This window comes from Hydractinia symbiolongicarpus, chromosome 9 (genome assembly GCF_029227915.1).
Source record: "Hydractinia symbiolongicarpus strain clone_291-10 chromosome 9, HSymV2.1, whole genome shotgun sequence".
In the NCBI taxonomy this organism is placed as follows: domain Eukaryota; kingdom Metazoa; phylum Cnidaria; class Hydrozoa; order Anthoathecata; family Hydractiniidae; genus Hydractinia; species Hydractinia symbiolongicarpus.
Genome location: NC_079883.1, coordinates 7,831,302 through 7,848,495, shown reverse-complemented (window position 1 = coordinate 7,848,495; position 17,194 = coordinate 7,831,302). Strand labels below are relative to the sequence as shown.

The following is a 17,194-nucleotide window of genomic DNA, read 5'->3' as shown; positions in this document are numbered from 1 at the left end:
TTGACAATGTTAAAAATATGAAGGGCAAGAAAAGTAAAAGCAAGAAAATAAGAAATTTAAAAACGAAAATACTTAAACTTAGGGAATCTAATCTTAAAATTACTCTTTTTTAACTGTTTAAGTGACTTAAACAAGTTTAACTTTGTACCAAGATAATGTTTTTTTGTAAATGTGTGGCTATAAAAATAGCCGTTTGTTAATGTAATAGCCAGATACACACAAATTATTTTTTTGCGGTCTTCTTTGCTGCCTTTTTGGGAGTCTTTTTGACCTTCTTTGCTGCAGGTTTTTTAGCAACAGGCTTCTTTGTGGGTTTCTTAGCTGCTGGTTTCTTAGCCGAGGCTTTCTTTGTGGCAGGCTTCTTTGCTGCTTTCTTTGGCGTGCTCTTCTTTGCTGGCTTCTTTTTTGGTGTACTTTTCTTTGCAGTAGGCTTCTTTGCCGTTGGCTTTTTTGCTGCGGCCTTTTTCTTAGGTTTTTCTTTTTTTACCTGACCTAGCTTGAATGATCCAGAAGCACCAGTGCCTTTAGTTTGAATCAAATCGCCTGATGTTACTCCTCGTTTAAGAGCCATTTTCAGATGATGATCTGAGTTTTCAGCAACTTTGTAATTTGCATGAATATATTTTGTAATAGCTTGGCGAGATGAACCACCGCGTTCCTTTAGGGTAGCGATAGCAGCCTTGATCATGTCCACATATTTAGGGTGATCAGCTGTCTTCTTTGCAGCAGGTTTCTTCTTGGGTGCGATTTTCTTTGGAGAAGCTGCTTCACTCATTTTTAATGTTTTCTTACAACAATCCAACGATAAACGATGCTTGTTATCACAGTAGAAGTATACTAAACATTACCGTGTAAATGAGATATAATTTAAGACGGTGCGAAGTATGCGGACGTAAAAGTACCACTCCCGGGAATTGATTTGGCGCGAAAACAGAAATGTGTGTTTCTGTACATCGTATAATGTCCGTTTTGGGAGCCGCGACTATGCGAAAGCATGTTAATTTTTATTTGTAGCACGACGCAATAGTCTGAAAGAGAAGCTGCTGGAGTTTGAGGTCTTCAGCATTACATCTACTCTGTTAATTTGGGCTTCTTCCGCGCCCGTGTTAGGATTTTCATAAAGCGTTCTTTGGTTTGCGTTGCGTATGTCGGCCTACATCATCGACACGGCCTGTTTCCGGCTATTAGGAGCAATTCATATATTGGGCACTGCGTTTCGACTTTTTTATTAGACCACAGTAAAAAAATTCACTCACAGAAGTCCCTTTCTTTCATGGCTACAAACACGAAGAATTCTGTCGTAAGTAAAACGAATGCGCAAGCCAAAATAACGATGGGGCGAAGTCATAAGCATCGCCCTGTGGCCCAATGGATAAGGCATCTGACTACGAATCAGGGGATTCCAGGTTCGACTCCTGGCAGGGTCGCACTGTCGCATTTCGGCTGCATGGTCTACTGTGTAACGCGCGCGCACGTTCTGGCGTAATGCGTTGATAAACGGAATGTACGCAGTCATATTGGAAAGTAATATCACGCACTTAGTATCGTCGCCTTTGTTAGCATTCATGTAAGTTACCATCCACTCGCTACAGTCGCTCTCCATCCTACGGCTAAATCAACAGCCGTGATTTTTACTATGTCGCCGTCCATCCGTACGCGGTGACAGTTGTAAGCTTTACAGTAACGTGACATGCTCCACAAGCAGTTACGGTGTGTGGACGATGCCTATCATGGCAACGCTTGTTCTTTATCGCTTCTCGGCCTAATGGCTAAGATCAAGTGTAGTATCTGTTCTTATCAGTTTAATATCTGGTAGGCCATTCTCTGAATGGTCAGTATATTAATCTGATTTTTGGCCTTGGGTCATGGAGGTGGATTCATTCACGCCGTGACCACGGGTTGCCTTGGTGTTGCACTATTACCGATGGCGGCCCACATAAGCAATAAAAGAATAATAGCAGTCCTCTTTCCGACGGCACTCTGCATAGTCTACGGCGGGAACAAAACGCGTACACTGGGGGAGAATACAGCCTATGCCCCGCGACACGGCAGTTTATAACACACTCAAGCCACAAGCATTAACAAACTTTGAAGGGTACCCTCATGCTACGGTGCAGTTCCAACTCATACTTACCTGACGGGGAAGTAAAGACTGATCAATGAGGGTTTTCTTCCAGAGTGAGGCTCTTGCATTGCACTACGCTTGGGCTGACCTCTGCGATTACTGCAAACGTCAGTAACTCGACCGTACAATTTCTGGTAGTGGGGGCCTGCGTCCGCGCTCGCCCCCTCCTTAAGTCAAAATGAATGAGCTTAGAAAAGTTGCGCGGCCAAATGTCGGTGGTGACTTAAACGCTAAGGTAAAACCTCGCTTGGCTGTTACGAAACGTGATTGCGATATAAGTCCTCGGAAGGCGGCGGAATTTTATTTTATTTGCCATTCCGTCAGGGTTATTGGATGATCGGCAATAGATCGAGTTTGTATGCATTTGAAAGCTCTTTTTTCTCGTACTATCACCTGAAAATGTCGTAGGAAAATGTCATAGGAAACACTTTCAACAACCGCCACGTTCCTTAATTGTTATAACAAGAAATATATCACAGCACCATTGAAATGAAAAGGCAACAAATGAAAATGAAAAGCCTACGACACCGGGAGTTCCCAGGCGGTCCCCCATCCAAGTACTATCCCGGCCCGACGATGCTTAACTTCCGTGATCAGACGAGAACGGGTGTGTTCATCGTGGTATGGCCGTAGACATTAGTAGGGGCAAATACGTGCAATTTATTTTGACGTTGTGATCAAATTTTTTTATTTAATTTCTTTGAGTTACTTAGGACAAGGCGTATGCATGGATTATCTATTAGACTTTAAGGTTATAGTTTTGTGAAAAAAAACAATGTTTTTTTAAAGATGTGTGGCTATAAAAATAGCCGTTGTTTTCTGAGTGTAGCGGTTTACTTCTTCTGTCCTTTGTCGTTCTTCTTTGGGAGTAAGACAGCTTGAATGTTTGGCAAAACACCACCAGCTGCAATGGTTACACCGCTCAAAAGTTTGTTTAATTCTTCATCATTACGAACAGCCAATTGTAAATGTCTTGGAATAATCCTAGCTTTTTTGTTGTCTCTTGCTGCGTTACCAGCCAACTCCAATATCTCAGCAGATAAATATTCCAAGACGGCTGCTAAGTAAACTGGTGCTCCAGATCCAATTCGGTTAGCATAGTGCCCTCTACGAAGGAATCTATGCACTCTACCGACTGGAAATTGAAGTCCAGCTCTTGAGGATCTTGTCTTGGCTTTAGCCTTAGCTTTTCCACCTTTTCCACGTCCAGACATAACTGCGATTTGATTTGTAAGTTAATACAAAAACGTACGAATATTTAACGTAAGTGTTAACGAAATAAACTTTACTCGTTTTTTCATCATAAAAATAGGATCGAAATCATGTTTTTTTAACCAATCATAATTAAGTATTAAACAAAAGATTTTTTTTTTAACCAATTAAATTGCGTATCGGCGTTTTCGGATCGAATTCGATCCGATTTTTTTACTTATAAACAAAAAGTTTTGACTTGCAGTTTAATGCTTATTTACAAGTTAAGTAGCAAAAATTTTTAACCATGTCTGACGCAGCAGCTAAAGGAGGAAAACAGGCACCTAAAGTAGCCAAGAAAGGTGAAAAAAGAGCCGGCAAAAAAGGAGGAAAGATTGGTGGAACTGGTGAAAAGAAACGCAAGAGAAAGAGAAAGGAAAGTTATGCTATTTACATCTACAATGTTTTGAAACAAGTTCACCCAGATGTCGGAGTTTCAAGCAAAGCTATGAGCATCATGAACTCATTTGTCAACGACATCTTTGAGCGCATTGCTTCCGAAGCTTCGCGTTTGGCTCTTCAAAACAAAAAGTCGACCATCTCTTCTCGTGAAATTCAAACCGCAGTACGTCTTCTCTTGCCTGGAGAACTTGCAAAACACGCAGTCAGTGAAGGAACAAAAGCCGTCACAAAATACACAAGCAGCAAGTAAACCAACGTCTACCAAACACAAACGGTCTTTTTTAAGACCACACATCTTTAAAAAAACATTTACTTGGCGTCACTACAAGTTAACCGAAGTTAATAAAACTTCTAAATAATGTGCTTAAGAACACTAGCCTACATTTAAAATACTTCCCCATGTGTGTGTGTGGATTAGCTTCACTTTTCATACGTATTATTAGCTGTACTTGCAGAAAAGACAAGTACATTGATCCATGTTATTGCTTACATTTAACTTAACCCAGCTTTTCACGGAAACACTCCCAGGCAAATTAACCCTACAAAGTATTTCTAAATTTTTTTTGTGTCATATATGACATAGTATCGTATAGCAATAAATGTAACTGTGACAAGACTTTACACATTGTGTAATTTGGAAGCGTGCACAAAGTAATGTTTTAAAAGATTTGTGGCTATAAAAATAGCCGTTTTTGTTGAGCAATGACAACGCTTAACCTCCGAATCCGTAAAGAGTTCTTCCTTGACGTTTTAAGGCATAAACAACATCCATAGCGGTAACGGTCTTGCGTTTAGCGTGCTCTGTGTAGGTTACAGCATCACGAATAACATTCTCTAAGAAAACCTTCAGTACACCTCTGGTTTCCTCATAGATAAGGCCAGAGATACGTTTGACACCACCTCGTCGAGCAAGACGTCGAATAGCAGGTTTTGTGATTCCCTGAATGTTATCACGAAGAATTTTTCGGTGACGTTTAGCACCTCCTTTTCCCAATCCTTTACCTCCTTTTCCGCGTCCAGACATATTGATATAGTTGCGTACAGAACGAGTACAAAAACAACGTTTGAGTTAACAGAATTCAGACAGCTTTAAAAAGAGGCCATAAAATTACCTACTGCTCGTGGAAACACCCTAATTAACCAATAGAGTTGCGTCATTACAAAATGTTCCGAACATTTTGTACATTTTTTTAAGTAAAACTGTAGTTTTTTTAAAAATTCGTGGTCTTAATGTTTCAGTAAGGCAATAAATTTGGCATCGTTGGAATTCGCCAAACCTTCTGCTACTTACTAAAAAAAAAAAAAGTCAAAAGCTTTTGTGTATCAGAAGATACAGCCGTTTTCCCGTAGCCAAAAAACACAGATTTTATAAAAATGTTAAAGTAATGAGCGTAATGTCATTATGCAGCCAATCAGAAATTACTTTCTTAGCACCAATCAAATGGTTTGTTTTGAACCTTAGCTGTCAATCAATATGAGAAATAAAACTTTGGCGCGATAGTGCATTTTAGACCGTCTTGTGTATCCGTACTACATCGACTTCTTAAAATATGGCTCGTACAAAGCAAACTGCACGTAAATCTACTGGAGGAAAGGCTCCACGAAAACAACTCGCCACTAAAGCTGCGAGGAAAAGCGCACCAGCTACTGGAGGAGTGAAAAAACCACATCGTTACAGACCTGGTACAGTTGCTCTCAGAGAAATCAGAAGATACCAGAAGTCAACCGAGCTCTTGATCCGCAAGTTGCCTTTCCAGCGTCTTGTGCGAGAAATTGCTCAGGACTTCAAAACAGATCTGCGATTCCAGAGCACAGCCGTTATGGCTCTGCAAGAGGCTTCTGAAGCGTACCTTGTTGGCTTGTTCGAGGATACTAACTTGTGTGCCATTCACGCAAAACGAGTTACAATCATGCCTAAAGACATCCAGTTGGCAAGAAGAATTCGTGGGGAACGTGCCTAAGCATCTTACCAAACAAAAAACGGCTATTTTTATAGCCACACATCCATAAAAAATATTACGGCTAGCTTTTTATATCAAACTTTGTTCTGCTTTCTGTTTAAATTTTATGCTACATAAAAATTTTATGCTACATAAAGTTTGACAATGTTAAAAATATGAAGGGCAAGAAAAGTAAAAGCAAGAAAATAAGAAATTTAAAAACGAAAATACTTAAACTTAGGGAATCTAATCTTAAAATTACTCTTTTTTAACTGTTTAAGTGACTTAAACAAGTTTAACTTTGTACCAAGATAATGTTTTTTTGTAAATGTGTGGCTATAAAAATAGCCGTTTGTTAATGTAATAGCCAGATACACACAAATTATTTTTTTGCGGTCTTCTTTGCTGCCTTTTTGGGAGTCTTTTTGACCTTCTTTGCTGCAGGTTTTTTAGCAACAGGCTTCTTTGTGGGTTTCTTAGCTGCTGGTTTCTTAGCCGAGGCTTTCTTTGTGGCAGGCTTCTTTGCTGCTTTCTTTGGCGTGCTCTTCTTTGCTGGCTTCTTTTTTGGTGTACTTTTCTTTGCAGTAGGCTTCTTTGCCGTTGGCTTTTTTGCTGCGGCCTTTTTCTTAGGTTTTTCTTTTTTTACCTGACCTAGCTTGAATGATCCAGAAGCACCAGTGCCTTTAGTTTGAATCAAATCGCCTGATGTTACTCCTCGTTTAAGAGCCATTTTCAGATGATGATCTGAGTTTTCAGCAACTTTGTAATTTGCATGAATATATTTTGTAATAGCTTGGCGAGATGAACCACCGCGTTCCTTTAGGGTAGCGATAGCAGCCTTGATCATGTCCACATATTTAGGGTGATCAGCTGTCTTCTTTGCAGCAGGTTTCTTCTTGGGTGCGATTTTCTTTGGAGAAGCTGCTTCACTCATTTTTAATGTTTTCTTACAACAATCCAACGATAAACGATGCTTGTTATCACAGTAGAAGTATACTAAACATTACCGTGTAAATGAGATATAATTTAAGACGGTGCGAAGTATGCGGACGTAAAAGTACCACTCCCGGGAATTGATTTGGCGCGAAAACAGAAATGTGTGTTTCTGTACATCGTATAATGTCCGTTTTGGGAGCCGCGACTATGCGAAAGCATGTTAATTTTTATTTGTAGCACGACGCAATAGTCTGAAAGAGAAGCTGCTGGAGTTTGAGGTCTTCAGCATTACATCTACTCTGTTAATTTGGGCTTCTTCCGCGCCCGTGTTAGGATTTTCATAAAGCGTTCTTTGGTTTGCGTTGCGTATGTCGGCCTACATCATCGACACGGCCTGTTTCCGGCTATTAGGAGCAATTCATATATTGGGCACTGCGTTTCGACTTTTTTATTAGACCACAGTAAAAAAATTCACTCACAGAAGTCCCTTTCTTTCATGGCTACAAACACGAAGAATTCTGTCGTAAGTAAAACGAATGCGCAAGCCAAAATAACGATGGGGCGAAGTCATAAGCATCGCCCTGTGGCCCAATGGATAAGGCATCTGACTACGAATCAGGGGATTCCAGGTTCGACTCCTGGCAGGGTCGCACTGTCGCATTTCGGCTGCATGGTCTACTGTGTAACGCGCGCGCACGTTCTGGCGTAATGCGTTGATAAACGGAATGTACGCAGTCATATTGGAAAGTAATATCACGCACTTAGTATCGTCGCCTTTGTTAGCATTCATGTAAGTTACCATCCACTCGCTACAGTCGCTCTCCATCCTACGGCTAAATCAACAGCCGTGATTTTTACTATGTCGCCGTCCATCCGTACGCGGTGACAGTTGTAAGCTTTACAGTAACGTGACATGCTCCACAAGCAGTTACGGTGTGTGGACGATGCCTATCATGGCAACGCTTGTTCTTTATCGCTTCTCGGCCTAATGGCTAAGATCAAGTGTAGTATCTGTTCTTATCAGTTTAATATCTGGTAGGCCATTCTCTGAATGGTCAGTATATTAATCTGATTTTTGGCCTTGGGTCATGGAGGTGGATTCATTCACGCCGTGACCACGGGTTGCCTTGGTGTTGCACTATTACCGATGGCGGCCCACATAAGCAATAAAAGAATAATAGCAGTCCTCTTTCCGACGGCACTCTGCATAGTCTACGGCGGGAACAAAACGCGTACACTGGGGAGAATACAGCCTATGCCCCGCGACACGGCAGTTTATAACACACTCAAGCCACAAGCATTAACAAACTTTGAAGGGTACCCTCATGCTACGGTGCAGTTCCAACTCATACTTACCTGACGGGGAAGTAAAGACTGATCAATGAGGGTTTTCTTCCAGAGTGAGGCTCTTGCATTGCACTACGCTTGGGCTGACCTCTGCGATTACTGCAAACGTCAGTAACTCGACCGTACAATTTCTGGTAGTGGGGGCCTGCGTCCGCGCTCGCCCCCTCCTTAAGTCAAAATGAATGAGCTTAGAAAAGTTGCGCGGCCAAATGTCGGTGGTGACTTAAACGCTAAGGTAAAACCTCGCTTGGCTGTTACGAAACGTGATTGCGATATAAGTCCTCGGAAGGCGGCGGAATTTTATTTTATTTGCCATTCCGTCAGGGTTATTGGATGATCGGCAATAGATCGAGTTTGTATGCATTTGAAAGCTCTTTTTTCTCGTACTATCACCTGAAAATGTCGTAGGAAAATGTCATAGGAAACACTTTCAACAACCGCCACGTTCCTTAATTGTTATAACAAGAAATATATCACAGCACCATTGAAATGAAAAGGCAACAAATGAAAATGAAAAGCCTACGACACCGGGAGTTCCCAGGCGGTCCCCCATCCAAGTACTATCCCGGCCCGACGATGCTTAACTTCCGTGATCAGACGAGAACGGGTGTGTTCATCGTGGTATGGCCGTAGACATTAGTAGGGGCAAATACGTGCAATTTATTTTGACGTTGTGATCAAATTTTTTTATTTAATTTCTTTGAGTTACTTAGGACAAGGCGTATGCATGGATTATCTATTAGACTTTAAGGTTATAGTTTTGTGAAAAAAACAATGTTTTTTTAAAGATGTGTGGCTATAAAAATAGCCGTTGTTTTCTGAGTGTAGCGGTTTACTTCTTCTGTCCTTTGTCGTTCTTCTTTGGGAGTAAGACAGCTTGAATGTTTGGCAAAACACCACCAGCTGCAATGGTTACACCGCTCAAAAGTTTGTTTAATTCTTCATCATTACGAACAGCCAATTGTAAATGTCTTGGAATAATCCTAGCTTTTTTGTTGTCTCTTGCTGCGTTACCAGCCAACTCCAATATCTCAGCAGATAAATATTCCAAGACGGCTGCTAAGTAAACTGGTGCTCCAGATCCAATTCGGTTAGCATAGTGCCCTCTACGAAGGAATCTATGCACTCTACCGACTGGAAATTGAAGTCCAGCTCTTGAGGATCTTGTCTTGGCTTTAGCCTTAGCTTTTCCACCTTTTCCACGTCCAGACATAACTGCGATTTGATTTGTAAGTTAATACAAAAACGTACGAATATTTAACGTAAGTGTTAACGAAATAAACTTTACTCGTTTTTTCATCATAAAAATAGGATCGAAATCATGTTTTTTTAACCAATCATAATTAAGTATTAAACAAAAGATTTTTTTTTTAACCAATTAAATTGCGTATCGGCGTTTTCGGATCGAATTCGATCCGATTTTTTTACTTATAAACAAAAAGTTTTGACTTGCAGTTTAATGCTTATTTACAAGTTAAGTAGCAAAAATTTTTAACCATGTCTGACGCAGCAGCTAAAGGAGGAAAACAGGCACCTAAAGTAGCCAAGAAAGGTGAAAAAAGAGCCGGCAAAAAAGGAGGAAAGATTGGTGGAACTGGTGAAAAGAAACGCAAGAGAAAGAGAAAGGAAAGTTATGCTATTTACATCTACAATGTTTTGAAACAAGTTCACCCAGATGTCGGAGTTTCAAGCAAAGCTATGAGCATCATGAACTCATTTGTCAACGACATCTTTGAGCGCATTGCTTCCGAAGCTTCGCGTTTGGCTCTTCAAAACAAAAAGTCGACCATCTCTTCTCGTGAAATTCAAACCGCAGTACGTCTTCTCTTGCCTGGAGAACTTGCAAAACACGCAGTCAGTGAAGGAACAAAAGCCGTCACAAAATACACAAGCAGCAAGTAAACCAACGTCTACCAAACACAAACGGTCTTTTTTAAGACCACACATCTTTAAAAAAACATTTACTTGGCGTCACTACAAGTTAACCGAAGTTAATAAAACTTCTAAATAATGTGCTTAAGAACACTAGCCTACATTTAAAATACTTCCCCATGTGTGTGTGTGGATTAGCTTCACTTTTCATACGTATTATTAGCTGTACTTGCAGAAAAGACAAGTACATTGATCCATGTTATTGCTTACATTTAACTTAACCCAGCTTTTCACGGAAACACTCCCAGGCAAATTAACCCTACAAAGTATTTCTAAATTTTTTTTGTGTCATATATGACATAGTATCGTATAGCAATAAATGTAACTGTGACAAGACTTTACACATTGTGTAATTTGGAAGCGTGCACAAAGTAATGTTTTAAAAGATTTGTGGCTATAAAAATAGCCGTTTTTGTTGAGCAATGACAACGCTTAACCTCCGAATCCGTAAAGAGTTCTTCCTTGACGTTTTAAGGCATAAACAACATCCATAGCGGTAACGGTCTTGCGTTTAGCGTGCTCTGTGTAGGTTACAGCATCACGAATAACATTCTCTAAGAAAACCTTCAGTACACCTCTGGTTTCCTCATAGATAAGGCCAGAGATACGTTTGACACCACCTCGTCGAGCAAGACGTCGAATAGCAGGTTTTGTGATTCCCTGAATGTTATCACGAAGAATTTTTCGGTGACGTTTAGCACCTCCTTTTCCCAATCCTTTACCTCCTTTTCCGCGTCCAGACATATTGATATAGTTGCGTACAGAACGAGTACAAAAACAACGTTTGAGTTAACAGAATTCAGACAGCTTTAAAAAGAGGCCATAAAATTACCTACTGCTCGTGGAAACACCCTAATTAACCAATAGAGTTGCGTCATTACAAAATGTTCCGAACATTTTGTACATTTTTTTAAGTAAAACTGTAGTTTTTTTAAAAATTCGTGGTCTTAATGTTTCAGTAAGGCAATAAATTTGGCATCGTTGGAATTCGCCAAACCTTCTGCTACTTACTAAAAAAAAAAAAAGTCAAAAGCTTTTGTGTATCAGAAGATACAGCCGTTTTCCCGTAGCCAAAAAACACAGATTTTATAAAAATGTTAAAGTAATGAGCGTAATGTCATTATGCAGCCAATCAGAAATTACTTTCTTAGCACCAATCAAATGGTTTGTTTTGAACCTTAGCTGTCAATCAATATGAGAAATAAAACTTTGGCGCGATAGTGCATTTTAGACCGTCTTGTGTATCCGTACTACATCGACTTCTTAAAATATGGCTCGTACAAAGCAAACTGCACGTAAATCTACTGGAGGAAAGGCTCCACGAAAACAACTCGCCACTAAAGCTGCGAGGAAAAGCGCACCAGCTACTGGAGGAGTGAAAAAACCACATCGTTACAGACCTGGTACAGTTGCTCTCAGAGAAATCAGAAGATACCAGAAGTCAACCGAGCTCTTGATCCGCAAGTTGCCTTTCCAGCGTCTTGTGCGAGAAATTGCTCAGGACTTCAAAACAGATCTGCGATTCCAGAGCACAGCCGTTATGGCTCTGCAAGAGGCTTCTGAAGCGTACCTTGTTGGCTTGTTCGAGGATACTAACTTGTGTGCCATTCACGCAAAACGAGTTACAATCATGCCTAAAGACATCCAGTTGGCAAGAAGAATTCGTGGGGAACGTGCCTAAGCATCTTACCAAACAAAAAACGGCTATTTTTATAGCCACACATCCATAAAAAATATTACGGCTAGCTTTTTATATCAAACTTTGTTCTGCTTTCTGTTTAAATTTTATGCTACATAAAAATTTTATGCTACATAAAGTTTGACAATGTTAAAAATATGAAGGGCAAGAAAAGTAAAAGCAAGAAAATAAGAAATTTAAAAACGAAAATACTTAAACTTAGGGAATCTAATCTTAAAATTACTCTTTTTTAACTGTTTAAGTGACTTAAACAAGTTTAACTTTGTACCAAGATAATGTTTTTTTGTAAATGTGTGGCTATAAAAATAGCCGTTTGTTAATGTAATAGCCAGATACACACAAATTATTTTTTTGCGGTCTTCTTTGCTGCCTTTTTGGGAGTCTTTTTGACCTTCTTTGCTGCAGGTTTTTTAGCAACAGGCTTCTTTGTGGGTTTCTTAGCTGCTGGTTTCTTAGCCGAGGCTTTCTTTGTGGCAGGCTTCTTTGCTGCTTTCTTTGGCGTGCTCTTCTTTGCTGGCTTCTTTTTTGGTGTACTTTTCTTTGCAGTAGGCTTCTTTGCCGTTGGCTTTTTTGCTGCGGCCTTTTTCTTAGGTTTTTCTTTTTTTACCTGACCTAGCTTGAATGATCCAGAAGCACCAGTGCCTTTAGTTTGAATCAAATCGCCTGATGTTACTCCTCGTTTAAGAGCCATTTTCAGATGATGATCTGAGTTTTCAGCAACTTTGTAATTTGCATGAATATATTTTGTAATAGCTTGGCGAGATGAACCACCGCGTTCCTTTAGGGTAGCGATAGCAGCCTTGATCATGTCCACATATTTAGGGTGATCAGCTGTCTTCTTTGCAGCAGGTTTCTTCTTGGGTGCGATTTTCTTTGGAGAAGCTGCTTCACTCATTTTTAATGTTTTCTTACAACAATCCAACGATAAACGATGCTTGTTATCACAGTAGAAGTATACTAAACATTACCGTGTAAATGAGATATAATTTAAGACGGTGCGAAGTATGCGGACGTAAAAGTACCACTCCCGGGAATTGATTTGGCGCGAAAACAGAAATGTGTGTTTCTGTACATCGTATAATGTCCGTTTTGGGAGCCGCGACTATGCGAAAGCATGTTAATTTTTATTTGTAGCACGACGCAATAGTCTGAAAGAGAAGCTGCTGGAGTTTGAGGTCTTCAGCATTACATCTACTCTGTTAATTTGGGCTTCTTCCGCGCCCGTGTTAGGATTTTCATAAAGCGTTCTTTGGTTTGCGTTGCGTATGTCGGCCTACATCATCGACACGGCCTGTTTCCGGCTATTAGGAGCAATTCATATATTGGGCACTGCGTTTCGACTTTTTTATTAGACCACAGTAAAAAAATTCACTCACAGAAGTCCCTTTCTTTCATGGCTACAAACACGAAGAATTCTGTCGTAAGTAAAACGAATGCGCAAGCCAAAATAACGATGGGGCGAAGTCATAAGCATCGCCCTGTGGCCCAATGGATAAGGCATCTGACTACGAATCAGGGGATTCCAGGTTCGACTCCTGGCAGGGTCGCACTGTCGCATTTCGGCTGCATGGTCTACTGTGTAACGCGCGCGCACGTTCTGGCGTAATGCGTTGATAAACGGAATGTACGCAGTCATATTGGAAAGTAATATCACGCACTTAGTATCGTCGCCTTTGTTAGCATTCATGTAAGTTACCATCCACTCGCTACAGTCGCTCTCCATCCTACGGCTAAATCAACAGCCGTGATTTTTACTATGTCGCCGTCCATCCGTACGCGGTGACAGTTGTAAGCTTTACAGTAACGTGACATGCTCCACAAGCAGTTACGGTGTGTGGACGATGCCTATCATGGCAACGCTTGTTCTTTATCGCTTCTCGGCCTAATGGCTAAGATCAAGTGTAGTATCTGTTCTTATCAGTTTAATATCTGGTAGGCCATTCTCTGAATGGTCAGTATATTAATCTGATTTTTGGCCTTGGGTCATGGAGGTGGATTCATTCACGCCGTGACCACGGGTTGCCTTGGTGTTGCACTATTACCGATGGCGGCCCACATAAGCAATAAAAGAATAATAGCAGTCCCTCTTTCCGACGGCACTCTGCATAGTCTACGGCGGGAACAAAACGCGTACACTGGGGGAGAATACAGCCTATGCCCCGCGACACGGCAGTTTATAACACACTCAAGCCACAAGCATTAACAAACTTTGAAGGGTAACCCTCATGCTACGGTGCAGTTCCAACTCATACTTACCTGACGGGGAAGTAAAGACTGATCAATGAGGGTTTTCTTCCAGAGTGAGGCTCTTGCATTGCACTACGCTTGGGCTGACCTCTGCGATTACTGCAAACGTCAGTAACTCGACCGTACAATTTCTGGTAGTGGGGGCCTGCGTCCGCGCTCGCCCCCTCCTTAAGTCAAAATGAATGAGCTTAGAAAAGTTGCGCGGCCAAATGTCGGTGGTGACTTAAACGCTAAGGTAAAACCTCGCTTGGCTGTTACGAAACGTGATTGCGATATAAGTCCTCGGAAGGCGGCGGAATTTTATTTTATTTGCCATTCCGTCAGGGTTATTGGATGATCGGCAATAGATCGAGTTTGTATGCATTTGAAAGCTCTTTTTTCTCGTACTATCACCTGAAAATGTCGTAGGAAAATGTCATAGGAAACACTTTCAACAACCGCCACGTTCCTTAATTGTTATAACAAGAAATATATCACAGCACCATTGAAATGAAAAGGCAACAAATGAAAATGAAAAGCCTACGACACCGGGAGTTCCCAGGCGGTCCCCCATCCAAGTACTATCCCGGCCCGACGATGCTTAACTTCCGTGATCAGACGAGAACGGGTGTGTTCATCGTGGTATGGCCGTAGACATTAGTAGGGGCAAATACGTGCAATTTATTTTGACGTTGTGATCAAATTTTTTTATTTAATTTCTTTGAGTTACTTAGGACAAGGCGTATGCATGGATTATCTATTAGACTTTAAGGTTATAGTTTTGTGAAAAAAACAATGTTTTTTTAAAGATGTGTGGCTATAAAAATAGCCGTTGTTTTCTGAGTGTAGCGGTTTACTTTCTTCTGTCCTTTGTCGTTCTTCTTTGGGAGTAAGACAGCTTGAATGTTTGGCAAAACACCACCAGCTGCAATGGTTACACCGCTCAAAAGTTTGTTTAATTCTTCATCATTACGAACAGCCAATTGTAAATGTCTTGGAATAATCCTAGCTTTTTTGTTGTCTCTTGCTGCGTTACCAGCCAACTCCAATATCTCAGCAGATAAATATTCCAAGACGGCTGCTAAGTAAACTGGTGCTCCAGATCCAATTCGGTTAGCATAGTGCCCTCTACGAAGGAATCTATGCACTCTACCGACTGGAAATTGAAGTCCAGCTCTTGAGGATCTTGTCTTGGCTTTAGCCTTAGCTTTTCCACCTTTTCCACGTCCAGACATAACTGCGATTTGATTTGTAAGTTAATACAAAAACGTACGAATATTTAACGTAAGTGTTAACGAAATAAACTTTACTCGTTTTTTCATCATAAAAATAGGATCGAAATCATGTTTTTTTAACCAATCATAATTAAGTATTAAACAAAAGATTTTTTTTTTAACCAATTAAATTGCGTATCGGCGTTTTCGGATCGAATTCGATCCGATTTTTTTACTTATAAACAAAAAGTTTTGACTTGCAGTTTAATGCTTATTTACAAGTTAAGTAGCAAAAATTTTTAACCATGTCTGACGCAGCAGCTAAAGGAGGAAACAGGCACCTAAAGTAGCCAAGAAAGGTGAAAAAAGAGCCGGCAAAAAAGGAGGAAAGATTGGTGGAACTGGTGAAAAGAAACGCAAGAGAAAGAGAAAGGAAAGTTATGCTATTTACATCTACAATGTTTTGAAACAAGTTCACCCAGATGTCGGAGTTTCAAGCAAAGCTATGAGCATCATGAACTCATTTGTCAACGACATCTTTGAGCGCATTGCTTCCGAAGCTTCGCGTTTGGCTCTTCAAAACAAAAAGTCGACCATCTCTTCTCGTGAAATTCAAACCGCAGTACGTCTTCTCTTGCCTGGAGAACTTGCAAAACACGCAGTCAGTGAAGGAACAAAAGCCGTCACAAAATACACAAGCAGCAAGTAAACCAACGTCTACCAAACACAAACGGTCTTTTTTAAGACCACACATCTTTAAAAAAACATTTACTTGGCGTCACTACAAGTTAACCGAAGTTAATAAAACTTCTAAATAATGTGCTTAAGAACACTAGCCTACATTTAAAATACTTCCCCATGTGTGTGTGTGGATTAGCTTCACTTTTCATACGTATTATTAGCTGTACTTGCAGAAAAGACAAGTACATTGATCCATGTTATTGCTTACATTTAACTTAACCCAGCTTTTCACGGAAACACTCCCAGGCAAATTAACCCTACAAAGTATTTCTAAATTTTTTTTGTGTCATATATGACATAGTATCGTATAGCAATAAATGTAACTGTGACAAGACTTTACACATTGTGTAATTTGGAAGCGTGCACAAAGTAATGTTTTAAAAGATTTGTGGCTATAAAAATAGCCGTTTTTGTTGAGCAATGACAACGCTTAACCTCCGAATCCGTAAAGAGTTCTTCCTTGACGTTTTAAGGCATAAACAACATCCATAGCGGTAACGGTCTTGCGTTTAGCGTGCTCTGTGTAGGTTACAGCATCACGAATAACATTCTCTAAGAAAACCTTCAGTACACCTCTGGTTTCCTCATAGATAAGGCCAGAGATACGTTTGACACCACCTCGTCGAGCAAGACGTCGAATAGCAGGTTTTGTGATTCCCTGAATGTTATCACGAAGAATTTTTCGGTGACGTTTAGCACCTCCTTTTCCCAATCCTTTACCTCCTTTTCCGCGTCCAGACATATTGATATAGTTGCGTACAGAACGAGTACAAAAACAACGTTTGAGTTAACAGAATTCAGACAGCTTTAAAAAGAGGCCATAAAATTACCTACTGCTCGTGGAAACACCCTAATTAACCAATAGAGTTGCGTCATTACAAAATGTTCCGAACATTTTGTACATTTTTTTAAGTAAAACTGTAGTTTTTTTAAAAATTCGTGGTCTTAATGTTTCAGTAAGGCAATAAATTTGGCATCGTTGGAATTCGCCAAACCTTCTGCTACTTACTAAAAAAAAAAAAAGTCAAAAGCTTTTGTGTATCAGAAGATACAGCCGTTTTCCCCGTAGCCAAAAAACACAGATTTTATAAAAATGTTAAAGTAATGAGCGTAATGTCATTATGCAGCCAATCAGAAATTACTTTCTTAGCACCAATCAAATGGTTTGTTTGAACCTTAGCTGTCAATCAATATGAGAAATAAAACTTTGGCGCGATAGTGCATTTTAGACCGTCTTGTGTATCCGTACTACATCGACTTCTTAAAATATGGCTCGTACAAAGCAAACTGCACGTAAATCTACTGGAGGAAAGGCTCCACGAAAACAACTCGCCACTAAAGCTGCGAGGAAAAGCGCACCAGCTACTGGAGGAGTGAAAAA

At 40.3% G+C, this 17,194-nt stretch overlaps 3 protein-coding genes and 9 non-coding genes across 12 annotated transcripts; 6 read left to right on the top strand and 6 right to left on the bottom strand.

Annotated features, from left to right (window-relative positions):
- The first annotated feature begins 1,749 nt into the window (after positions 1-1,749).
- LOC130660645 (U2 spliceosomal RNA) lies at positions 1,750-1,941 on the top strand. The gene has a single exon (XR_008987842.1). It is a non-coding gene; the product is annotated as a U2 spliceosomal RNA (small nuclear RNA).
- Positions 1,942-2,126: 185 nt separating this feature from the next.
- On the top strand, positions 2,127-2,291 carry LOC130659587 (U1 spliceosomal RNA). Its single transcript, XR_008986792.1, has one exon. It is a non-coding gene; the product is annotated as a U1 spliceosomal RNA (small nuclear RNA).
- Positions 2,292-2,641: 350 nt separating this feature from the next.
- Positions 2,642-2,760, bottom strand: LOC130659345 (5S ribosomal RNA). The gene has a single exon (XR_008986557.1). It is a non-coding gene; the product is annotated as a 5S ribosomal RNA (ribosomal RNA).
- Positions 2,761-2,954: 194 nt separating this feature from the next.
- Positions 2,955-3,415, bottom strand: LOC130657473 (late histone H2A.2.2-like). The gene has a single exon (XM_057460459.1). It carries the CDS (start codon positions 3,337-3,339, stop codon positions 2,959-2,961), a length of 381 nt encoding a protein of 126 aa, XP_057316442.1. The 5' UTR covers positions 3,340-3,415; the 3' UTR covers positions 2,955-2,958.
- A 4,211-nt stretch (positions 3,416-7,626) lies between these two features.
- On the top strand, positions 7,627-7,818 carry LOC130660643 (U2 spliceosomal RNA). Its single transcript, XR_008987840.1, has one exon. It is a non-coding gene; the product is annotated as a U2 spliceosomal RNA (small nuclear RNA).
- Positions 7,819-8,002: 184 nt separating this feature from the next.
- On the top strand, positions 8,003-8,167 carry LOC130659585 (U1 spliceosomal RNA). The gene has a single exon (XR_008986790.1). It is a non-coding gene; the product is annotated as a U1 spliceosomal RNA (small nuclear RNA).
- Positions 8,168-8,517: 350 nt separating this feature from the next.
- Positions 8,518-8,636, bottom strand: LOC130659332 (5S ribosomal RNA). Its single transcript, XR_008986544.1, has one exon. It is a non-coding gene; the product is annotated as a 5S ribosomal RNA (ribosomal RNA).
- Positions 8,637-8,833: 197 nt separating this feature from the next.
- LOC130657463 (late histone H2A.2.2-like) lies at positions 8,834-9,259 on the bottom strand. The gene has a single exon (XM_057460447.1). The coding sequence runs from the start codon at positions 9,212-9,214 to the stop codon at positions 8,834-8,836; it is 381 nt and encodes a 126-aa protein (XP_057316430.1). The 5' UTR covers positions 9,215-9,259.
- Positions 9,260-13,501: 4,242 nt separating this feature from the next.
- Positions 13,502-13,693, top strand: LOC130660641 (U2 spliceosomal RNA). Its single transcript, XR_008987839.1, has one exon. It is a non-coding gene; the product is annotated as a U2 spliceosomal RNA (small nuclear RNA).
- A 187-nt stretch (positions 13,694-13,880) lies between these two features.
- LOC130659584 (U1 spliceosomal RNA) lies at positions 13,881-14,045 on the top strand. The gene has a single exon (XR_008986789.1). It is a non-coding gene; the product is annotated as a U1 spliceosomal RNA (small nuclear RNA).
- Positions 14,046-14,395: 350 nt separating this feature from the next.
- LOC130659320 (5S ribosomal RNA) lies at positions 14,396-14,514 on the bottom strand. Its single transcript, XR_008986532.1, has one exon. It is a non-coding gene; the product is annotated as a 5S ribosomal RNA (ribosomal RNA).
- A 201-nt stretch (positions 14,515-14,715) lies between these two features.
- On the bottom strand, positions 14,716-15,180 carry LOC130657521 (late histone H2A.2.2-like; the record flags this gene model as incomplete). The annotated part of the gene is made up of 1 exon (XM_057460509.1): positions 14,716-15,180. A coding segment is annotated over exon 1 (378 nt), but the record flags the coding sequence as incomplete, so codon positions are not given.
- Positions 15,181-17,194: the final 2,014 nt, after the last annotated feature.